We start from the raw sequence: 11,405 nt of genomic DNA on the forward strand, positions 1-11,405 counted from the left end.
TAATTTAAAAGTTATAGCATGAAAACTATAACAAGCACAAAATGGTTACAAGGTCGGGCCCAAGGACCAAGCCCATGCTGAAAGAGTTAATTCATTTATTATTTCCTTAACTATATTAGATGAGTTTAAGGCATTAATTCTTAAGTTATAAATGTGGTTATGTGATTGTAGAAAGCTATATTAAAATAAAATTCCATGATCTTATCGAAAAAAGATATTTATAAACAATACACCAATTAACAGTGCCACACAAGAGTTATTTGCACATAGCCATTTCTAAGTTTTAATTAAAAGATTAAAGTAAAAGCAGATGATCAACAGCAACCACCACCAACCATTGTCTAAATGAATACAGGAATATGACCATAACTCACAAAATTCACTCACAACTCCAAAGTGCAGAACACATCTCTGAATGAACAGGATGCAAACCATGAATCCTCAGATTCATAGTAAAGACATATTACTGAACATAATCTTCAAAGTTTATATGCCAAAAAGAACTGTCCGAGATGTTGTCCCTAAACATTATGTTAACTGTGGTATCAAATTCAGCCAAACAACAAACTGGCCCAATTCTTTCTCAGTTATTAACTATTATACATTGTAAAATGTTCAACTGAATTTACTCTACTTTATATAAAGAAAACTGCACATTGTTGCTTACAGCTTTCTGCTAAAGATACTAATAACTCTTTCTTATGTACACTTTTTAATTTCAGTTGTATCTTCCATTCAAACTTCTTAGGTAACTGCCACATAACTATTGGCAATCATGTTTAAGGAAAAATTGACAATAAACAAATAATTAATCAACTTTATAAAATACAAAATTTTTCTCCTTTTTCATACAATCAACAGACTTGATGAAGAATCCATTTTTGAATTCATAAAACATAATTATTTAAATGCTTAGTCAACAAACAATGCCAACATACATATTTTTGTGAAAATAGAGAAAGAAAAGCACTAACATCAAGCGCATAAATTTCTTATAATTTCTATGAAATATCCTCTATTGTCAATGTTTACTTGAACTCTTTACGCTTAATTTCAATACACACTGGTTATTAGAGTAGACACATTCCTACAAAAAAACAACTTTCCTTGACTTCTCAGATACAATGATAGTTTCCAGACATGTAGACATGCATAAATGACAGAAATTGTTGAGTTTAACAATATAAACTAATTAAAAACTAGCATTAGTATAATAATCTAATTTTTGTTTTACCTATAAATAAAAATATGATTAATCTTTAGCTTCAACATTTTGGAATGAGCTGTCTTCAAGAGTGGTGGAGGCAGAAAATTTAATGGAGTTCAAAAAAAGATTGGATGAATACATGAGTGGTAAGGGGTGGTTATAGCTGGGAGCTTGAAGGGACATCAATAGGCTAATAAGCTTCTTTTTGTCCCTTTGAAATTTTATGCATTTTATTTATAAAATTATGAACATTTTATGTACTTTTTTTATATACATATTTTTTTTACAAAGCAAAAAAAATATACTACACATCAGGCAATGCTGAATCAACATTACTATGTGTGAAAGTGTTAAATGGTAGCTTCCTTTTATGTACATACCTTTGCAGCAAAATGAAGTGCTGTTTGTCCCAGTGGTGAAGTACTATTAACATTCATGCCATATACCTGTACTAAGTGTTCACATGCTTTTATACTTCCTGCTTGAGCTGCTAAATGGAGAGCGTTTCTTCCAAGAGCGTCTTGGTACGATATGTTAGCCTAAAAACACACAAGCATATTTAAACTTAAGTTGCTCAAGAACATACACTTATTCAAATCTTAAAGTTTAATAGTAATAAAAATTAAACTTTCAATAAAGTTATCACATTACATAGTTGTGAGGGTCATGATAATAATAAATGAAGCATATAATAATAATAAAAAAAAAACACAATACGAGTATTTTTATCATCAGTTATATCATTTTTTAATTAACTTTATGATAATATTTCATAAAATTACCTCCATCATAGTAGTTTAGGTTTAAAGAATTACAAGTAACAGTATCTAATAATTTTAATTTGGAGTTATTGTTCAAACAATTCAAGTAAGAAACTCACACCATGTTTTATCAAAATATCCACAATGTCTATATAACCTCCTCTTGAAGCATCCATAAGGGGTGTGCTACCGCAACTGTCCTGTCGGTCAAGAAGATTATGCTCTCTATTCAAAATAATGTCCACTATTTTCAAATGACCATGAAGAGCTATAACCATCAGAATTATGCATCACATTTGGAATCAACCTTCCATTATAAACAAAGCTTTTACTTGTTAATATATTCTTTAATTTTCATTCTAAACTTTATAACACAATTTATATGTACAAAAGCAGAACTATTTAATGTAAAAATGGCAGTTTTTTTTTCAATTTTATGAATAACTGTTTATCATGTAGTATTCAACTGAAAAAAAAATGTTAAGTTGATTATTTTCAGCATCTTCAATATCACAAAATGAGTGATTTCTTAAACTGGTAAAATTCAGAAAAGGTTACTGGGGAATGACTAAAACCTAATGAGCTCAAACGAAAGGATCTGAAGATGACATGTTCACATGACTTGTCTCGGATGGACAGACAAGAACAAAGATGGGATACATTCCAGTACCCACAATATGGGGGGTTTGGTTAACATATCAGCTTTCAGACTGGATTAGGTGAAATCATGTTTCCATAGACAAGAATGAAAAGCAGCTGCAACTCACCCAAGGATCTCCAAGGAAACTAGAATGTTTACATGAGCAGAAAAAATGAAGGACCCAATACCATCAAACAGAATTGAAAGTCACTAAGAAAATAGAAAAGGTTAAAAAGGACTAAACTGGTAAAAAGAAAACCATCACCAAGAATATAGCAGAAAATAAAAACAAAAATTACATTCCAAAGTGCAATGAAAAAATGTGATCCAACAAGTACTGTTAAGATGAATACAGACTTGCATGGAAGTATAAGTGGCCAAAACAAACTGAACAGTAATTCTTCCAATGGAGTGTAGAAAGTATGTGACGAGTCACATCAGCTGGTCACAGGAATGAGTATGTAGATTATGCAAATTTAGACCATTAAATAAGAGAGGAATCTAAAAAAATCAACAAGAACAATTACACGGTCGATACCTTGGCAATTAGTCAGAGGAATAGCTATTGATTACAGCAAAGAAAAAACTATTTTAATAAAATATTTTAATTCATTAAACAACCTTTAAACAAGTCTTTATTTCGTTACCCTCTCATTTTGGATCTCTAAACATTTGGGAGATCAATTAAGTTATGAAGTTTGTGAAATTTACCTTACATGACTTTTTATCAACCAGGTAAAAATTCATCTTTAGCTAGTTGATAAAAAGATCACAACAAAACCAATTTTAATGAAATATACAAAGTGTTACAAAATGTATATGCCCCCCCCCCCAAAAAAAAGTATCAGCTGTATACATAATGGACTAATATTTATTAACAGCATGACAAGTGTACAACAAGGTTTAATCGGTAGTGTTTAGGGATCCAGCACAAGTCCATTTTCAATTAATTCATTTAAAAAGAAAAGGAAAAGGAGAATGAAAACAATTTATTATTACTTCTACTCCTTATTCATGGATAAATAAAACATGTCTCAGAATTCTGGGAGCCAACCTTCAATTAAGTCACTTGAAAGAATAATTGGCTAAATTTTACGAGTCGACGAAAAAAAGGAACCCTACAAGTGTGTTTAATGGTTTACAGTCTAAAAACAAATACATATATTTACCCAAAAACAAAACTATATAGGAAAAAATCACAACAAACATATATATATGCATGTATATACACACCTGCCCTAGTGGCCACCTTCAAGGGTCATGTATGTGCACATAACATTTCTTTGAGTGATATTTAGGCAGATAAAGCAGTCAAAAGTTTGATTCATTTAGTCTTAATAAACCATACACATAAATGATAATTACCTATGCATGTTATTAAAAATAATGCTGTTTGTGTAAAAAGAAAGTTCTGAATAATGAATTCTGTGCAAATCTTACAGTACCTGCTGTGTGAAGAGGGGTTCTTCCATTTTTGCTGACTGTATCCAACTGAAGGCTAGTCTGCTCCACAAGGTAGTTAATAATGTCCGAGTTCCCTTCTCTAGATAATCATTTAGATATCTATAACACATCATACACATATACTTTATTTTCTGTTACTCAAAACAGATTTCATAGAGTTTTGAAAGTATGAAAGAATATTTTACTTTGCATAAAAAGATGTTTACATTATTGGTACAAAAATTGAGTTGAGTCAAAAATCTTAGGCTTTAACTTTTCAATCAATAATTAAAAAAGAAAAAGGACTAATCAGTGACACAAATTACAATTTTTAGTTCAAGCACTAACAAAGTTCAGTAAAGTTTTAGTAGAATTTTTTGCTTTACACATTTAAAGAATACATCACTGAAACATTTTCCTAAATATTTTTGATTATGTGAAACTCATTTTTGAAACAAAACTATGCCAAACTTTTTTTTTACACCAGCTAAAAAATTGTTTTACTAAAAAATTCAACATTTACTTAGGCCTCTTACAATTGGCTGGAAAATCTTTGTCATTTGTAAAACATAATTTTATTCACCCAAAGCTGGAACACAGGGCAGGAACAATAATTTAACTTAGTTCACAATTAAGTCCTTTTAGTAAATAACTGCCTTTCTGGAACATTATTTTACTTCCTTATCTCCAAAATATTTTACTTGTTTGAAGGTAAGCCTCTAGTGGTATCACCCATTGAAACATGTACTTATCCAACAAGCCTAATGTCATTTTTAATAAGTTTTTGCACACTTTATGATGTATTTAGTATAGTTAATTTATACATAAGCTTGATCCTTTACCATACTTATTTCATTCAGTTTCACAACTGTACAAAAAAAAAAAGACATTGTAAAAGATTACCTTTTATTACTAGTTTTATTACTTATTACTAGTTTATTTTACTCAGCTAATTTCCAAACTATTCTATTTGCTGGAAGAAAACCTTCTATTACATCCAAAATTAAATTATTCATCCAATTTCAAAATTTCACAAACAAAAGACATCATAAAAAATTATTGATGGGCCACTCACAATAATTTGTCAACTTTTCCCTCGATTAAACCAAATCAAACTAAATAAACAAAGCAATCTACCTGCAGGCAATATGGAAACTATTCCATCCATCTTTATTCCGAAGAAGGAGATTGGCTCCACCTTCCACAAGGGCTCTAATTACATTCAGATTATTCTTTGTACATGCCAACATCAAAGGTGTCCTGAAACAAAACAAAAAAACGAATAATGATAACTGCAAAACCAAGTTCCTTATATGAGTTGGTTTATGTAATTTTAAAGAAATGTTTTTATTTTTGTGGTGAATTGTTTAACCAATAACCTGCATGAAAATATTTGAAAAGACAGTTCATATTTTGATTAACTTACATGGATTGGTTTAGATCATCTTAAGACTTTATTAATTGCAAGAAAATATCAACCCTCTTCAAACAGATCAAAATCAAAGTTTTATTAATTTGTTTTTATAATACAGGGTGAGCAATAAATAGGTTTACCAAAGGATTTTTAGTTCACTTACTTTATTTTAAAATTTCTAAATTTACAATTGTTGTTTGATTTACCACCTCCTGAAATGGTTCATCAATTTACAAAGAACAAAGGATTTTTGTTCTGAAGACATGGTGGTGAACGTGAAAATAATGTAGAAAAACACTTTGAACACCTTCTTTAAGAACGAAAGTGTCTTGTAAGATAATATAAGTCTTGTTTGTTTGCCTCTATTAGGTTATAGTAACAACATACTATATTTTGTATTGTACACCTGACTGAATAAACCTTGGTTCACAAGTTGGGTAATTAAGCTAAGGCACACCCTGTACCTATTTCCTGAACATATTTGCCACTTCAAGAAGAACATAACAGTCTTAAAATATGTGCTAAATGTACTTTTGCATTTGAAAATCTACAATACTATAGGTATTCAGATGTCACCAACACTTTATTCAAAGGAACAAAACAACTTAATGAGTTCCAAACCTACACACAGAAAGTTTATGACAAAACATGAAAAAAAAAGAACACAAACTATTTTTCTTACATATTCTATTTAAAATAATGGTTTTTGATGTTGTTTATATCATGTACACACATATGCTAGTTTGCACATTAATTTTATTAATTTTTATAGATTTTGTACCAGAACAAAGAAAATGTGATTGCTGTTTTGACCTAAAAAGTTTATAAGGTAGCTAACACTGTGTTGTTAAAATTGAATCTGAAATAATTAAAAATAAGTTACAGTTATCCAAGTTCCTTAAGCAGCAAGTTAAACAAGAAAACAAACCAGATATTGAAAATATATTCATCATTTTATCACCATCCAAAAATACAAAAGATAATGTTTTTAGTTCTTACCTATTAATTCTTATCAAGATCAAATGAAACGTTTTAAGTGACTGCTTGTTAAGCTTTCACCTACAAATTGAAATTAGATTCATTTTCACAACCCAATTCAGAATTAAACATTCTTTATTCTTCAAAAATGGAGTTCATTTTTAACTACATGCTTATATAAATGGTGGTTATAAATCAGATCAAACCCTCTTTGTTTAGCATTACTTGTCACTGAGCACACAGCATTTCAAAACAATAAAGTTTCAGATAAAAACTACAAAAGTGGAGGAGCCCACCAGATAACAGTACCTGCAGATTTTAAAAAATATAAAAACAACAGAATAACTAATAACAAAAGAAAGAATATATTACTACAAACGTCATCTGAGCAGTGTTTTTATTTTTATACAACAAAAGCTCAAAATGCTGTTAATGTGAAGAATCAAGTCCAATTATTTATACTTTTTTTCCCATTAAAATACTTCTAGATTTGTATAAGTATCTGTATGATTTTGTTCACAAACTTTATCTTTTGATTACTTGAATAAATATCTCTGAAATTTCAACACATGTAGTTCTTCTAAAACAAACAACATATTTCTAATGTCATTCATCATGTGGTAGTTACAATCCCACTCGGGCACATGTGTAGTATTTACAAAAAACTAATGGATATGTGTAGTAATTACAAATCCACTGAAGAACAAGTATAGTAATTACAAACCCACTAAGACATCTGGAACAATAACAAATTTATAAAGGACATATGTAGTAATTACAAACCCATTTAGACACCTGATATAAGTATAAACGCACTAATGGACACATATTGTAATTATAAACCCACTAAAACATTTTGAATAATTACAAACTCACTAAGGGAAGGATGTTGTAATTATAAACCTACTAAGGAATGAATATAACAATTAAAAACCCAATAAGAGACATGTTTGATAATTACAAATCCACTAAGAGACACATGTAGTAATACAAATCCACTAAGGGACACATGTAGTAATACAAATCTACTAAGGGACACATGTAGTAATACAAATCTACTAAGGGACACATGCAGTAATTACAAATCCACTGAAGTATACATCTGTTAGTCCAAAACGTTTTTGTTTAAAAAGAAAAAAGAGAATTTGACTGAAAAAGAGCTTAATTAAAATGAGACAAATGAATGCAACATGGCATTAATTGTCTAATGTTAGTAAAGCTTATGTATAGCTCCATGGTTGTAAATTTTCTGAAGCAATCTCATAGGAAACCAGAGCTCTTTTGGTGTACAAGTAGCTAATAGTGGGAATTCAAAAAATTATTTTATGGGTAAAAAAGAAAAAATGCTTGCTACAATCTGTAGTTCCAGTAACTAATTAACTCACCAATCTGCACGCTTCAAACTGTCCACGTTAACATTAAGAGACAAAAGATATCGAACACAATCTATCTGACCAGCCTGAGCAGCTTCATGTAGGGGACGTTTTCCATCTAGGTTAGCTTGTTCAAAATTAACATAACCCTTCGGCTTTTCTTCATTATTCAGATACCTAGAAGTTTAAACAAAATAAAAATCTCTACATTCTGAAACATTTAGGTAAAGAAAATGTTAACTTCTCTGCAAAACAAAAAAGCTAGAATTCTACAATAATAATATGGTGGAGGAACCAGGATACATAAAAAAATTAAAAATTACCACTGGGACGAGGGGTAGCCTAATGGGGCATCACTCAATGGGAAACTGCATCCTTCTCCCAGAGAAAGATAAAACCACAATGTGAAGTAAGTAATGTGACACAAACAAGTCAAGGGTAATTCACATCCACACGTGCAAAATCTCATATGGAGAACATAAACAATTAGAAGCAATGAGAAAACAAACTTGATGGGAAGAGACACACAAAAAACAAGAAAAATGTAATCACAAACAGAAGAACACACAAGACAGAAAAAGTGTTTAACCCAGCCAGTCAAAGTGGAAGGAGACAAGGTACCAATGAAAAAAGAATCTCATGGCTAAAAAAGATGTTTTTGACTGCTGTGGAATGGGATAGTCTTAGCGAGATAACAATGAACATCTATCTCCTTCAGAATAAAGGAGATGAATGGGGAAGAAAGGGAAGAAGATTGATTAGAGAAAATGTCCAATTACCTTCCCTAGTAACCTAAGTTTTGTGAAGGAATAACTGGTCAGGGAATAGTGTTCACCTGTCCCTGGGATAATATGTGCTGAAGTGTCCAAGGCACAAATGTCATGAGAAAGACCAACAGTTCAAATGAGGGGCATATGAGAGTCCTGATGAATAAACAAAGGTTCTAATCCACAAGAGGAACCAGACAAGAATAATGGCTGATCCAAAATGCTCAGAAGAGACTCACTAGAACCAGGAAATAACAGAAGGACATGAAAAAAAAAAATCATGTACAAGTGATAGTAGAAATGGGAAGAAGTCGAAGAGGATGATAGACACATAAAAATAGATTGAAAGAATCCAGATTCAGAATATCAACTGCCAGAGCAGTACAGTCTAGGACTGGAAACCAAAAGAGTGGCAGCTAGGTGTTGAAGCTAGTCAGAAAGACAAGTGATAATAAGACTCCCAAAGTAGGAGCAAAGCCATTGAGAATACCAGAAAATGAATGTCTGCATGGGAAGAATCCAGTCTAGGTAAGACAGTAAATTGGCCACCAGGACCTAAGCTCCTGAGACATGATAGAATGGCAACCAAACATGGTGGTCATGGGCCCAAAAAAGAAAGTCTAGATCAAGAAAAACATAGGTCTCGAGAACAAGTACCTCCTATTGATGGATGTAAAAAATGACAGAGGAGGTGCCAGAATGACTCATGATAAGAAGACCAAATAAATGAGTCAGAAGATGGTGGAAAATCCATGGAGTAGCCAAAGTCTCAAGGATGTTCATATAAAGAGGCCACTCCTCTAGAGACTAGACTTTGGAAATGGATCAGGTGTCCAGAGCTGCATTCCAGATGAAAAAAAGAGAGATATCAGTTGATACGTTTAGTTTGTAGGTTTGATTGTTGTCAAGTGCAAAGATGTATATGTTCCACCAGTGCTGCATCTATCATGGGCATGGAAACCAAAATATTTGAGCATTTTAAGCCCTCAGCTGACCATTGAGGAACTTCAAGAAGGTGTAAAGGAGAAGGGAAAGACACAAGAGAAGACAGTGGATCTCTGGCTAGATTAGCACTGATCAACCTAAATCCACTGACAGGAACAGGTATGAGCACATTCAAGAGGATCTATCAAAACCTGTACACTGGTTTAAAACAAAGGGAAACTATACTGTGAAGGAAGGCTTGGCACAAACACTATAATTCATATTCTAAAATTACAAATTTGATTAAAAAGGAAAAAAATAATCAAAGTTAATATAAATTGAACCAAAACTCTAACTGAAACGTTTGAAATTTTGTATCTTTCTCATACCAAGAAAATAAAAGAATAAACTGTAAATGGTAAAGGAAGTTTAAAATAATCAGCATAAAAAGTCTCTTAATTCTTAAGAAAAACATATCTAAAGAAAGTGGTGCTAAGGGGGAAAAAAAGGTCTTTGTTGTAACACTATTGCTCATAGTATTTACTGTACATGGAATATGTGGAAGGTTACAGTTTAATACTGATCACATAATAGGCTGACACAGTCCACGTTAGTATGCGTAGAGGTTGAAGTTCCATTCAAGGCTTGTGGAATAAGCAAAACATTTTTTCGGCAGATATGCAAGATGCAAAGTACCATTACTAAAGGAAAATACTCAAAAGAAAGAATAAACTTTTACTTAGTAATATTACTTGTTTTTCACATATCAAGAACTTCGTTTTAGCTACATTTACAATCTTATTCATTCACAGTTTACTATTTCACATAAGTGACTAATATAGTTAAAAGTGAGTCACAAACATATCTGGTAGACTTACTATGGTTCACAGATAATCTTTTTTTTTTCTATTTTTACAGATAGTAGTAAATATACAAAATAACCCTTACTCCACTGTAATTTGAAGTACAAAAGGTGTGTTCTTTGTTTCTTACTTTAGGCAGACTTGAAGTGGTACATAGTGTATCCCGACGTTTTCTTAACAGAACAAATATGCACCTTTATGTCTGCTACAGTAGCTAAGAGAATAAATGAATTTATTGTATACATCTGTATAAGTATTCTTATTTCTATGATAGTTACAGCAAAAGCATGCAAAACAGGTATAGGAAAATGAGGTAAGACATTCCCCTTTGATAAATCAAATACTTTTATATATCATTGGTTGTAATGTACTGCCATCAGAGTGAATGATATATAAGTATTGTCAACATGATCTCAATGTGTAAAAATACTGATTGATTGGTGCGAATGTGACTGATTAAAAAACAGCATTTTGTTTTTCATTTTTGAACAGCTTTGATATAAGGTAACCACTATAACTCTTATGGCAACAAAGTAAATATTTCAGGGAATTTAACTTTATTGATTTCAAACAATGAGAGGTTACAGACAACTGAATTCTCCATAAAAGAAACATAGTTCAAGTTGATTAATGTTTCTTACAACACATGATCAATTTTATATGAGACTTAAGGTAATAGTCACCACCCATTGTGTGACAATCTTACCCCGCACCAACAACGTATGTTTCAGCCATCGGGTTCAGCCAGAATATGTGTCACTGCTCCACACTAGTATCCACATTATTTTGTAACACTGTCCTAGATAATATATATAAATTGTGCATGGCACACAGCTTTCTCAATCGCTAACAGAACATTTAAGGAATGATTTAAGTGATTTAAATGTAGTGTTTATTTTACATTGCAGTTGATATAACATAATATAATATTTTGGGATAACATGGGACCTATTGGTCCATCTCGGCTGTCCATCCTCAACTAAGTTAAAATGATTGAAAAATAATAATAATAAAATATACTTGTACTTATCAAGC

At 31.4% G+C, this 11,405-nt stretch overlaps 1 protein-coding gene across 5 annotated transcripts in view; it reads right to left on the reverse strand.

The window, feature by feature from the left end:
* The window catches only part of LOC106478753 (ankyrin repeat domain-containing protein 16-like), a 19,239-nt gene that overhangs the window by 3,610 nt on the left and 4,224 nt on the right, over positions 1 to 11,405 (reverse strand). For 4 of the 5 annotated variants that reach the window (XM_022382521.1, XM_022382505.1, XM_022382517.1 and 1 more), the window contains exons 3-7: positions 7,829 to 7,993; positions 5,189 to 5,311; positions 4,054 to 4,151; positions 2,088 to 2,236; positions 1,588 to 1,746 (exon numbers count right to left, since the gene is read on the reverse strand). In XM_022382521.1, coding sequence (XP_022238229.1) covers positions 1,588 to 1,746; positions 2,088 to 2,236; positions 4,054 to 4,151; positions 5,189 to 5,311; positions 7,829 to 7,993 — 694 coding nt within the window. The remainder of the gene's footprint in view (positions 1 to 1,587; positions 1,747 to 2,087; positions 2,237 to 4,053; positions 4,152 to 5,188; positions 5,312 to 7,828; positions 7,994 to 11,405) is intronic. The other variant, XM_022382529.1, reaches the window with a different exon arrangement.

Source organism: Limulus polyphemus, unplaced genomic scaffold, assembly GCF_000517525.1.
Source record: "Limulus polyphemus unplaced genomic scaffold, Limulus_polyphemus-2.1.2 Scaffold12, whole genome shotgun sequence".
Lineage (NCBI taxonomy): Eukaryota > Metazoa > Arthropoda > Merostomata > Xiphosura > Limulidae > Limulus > Limulus polyphemus.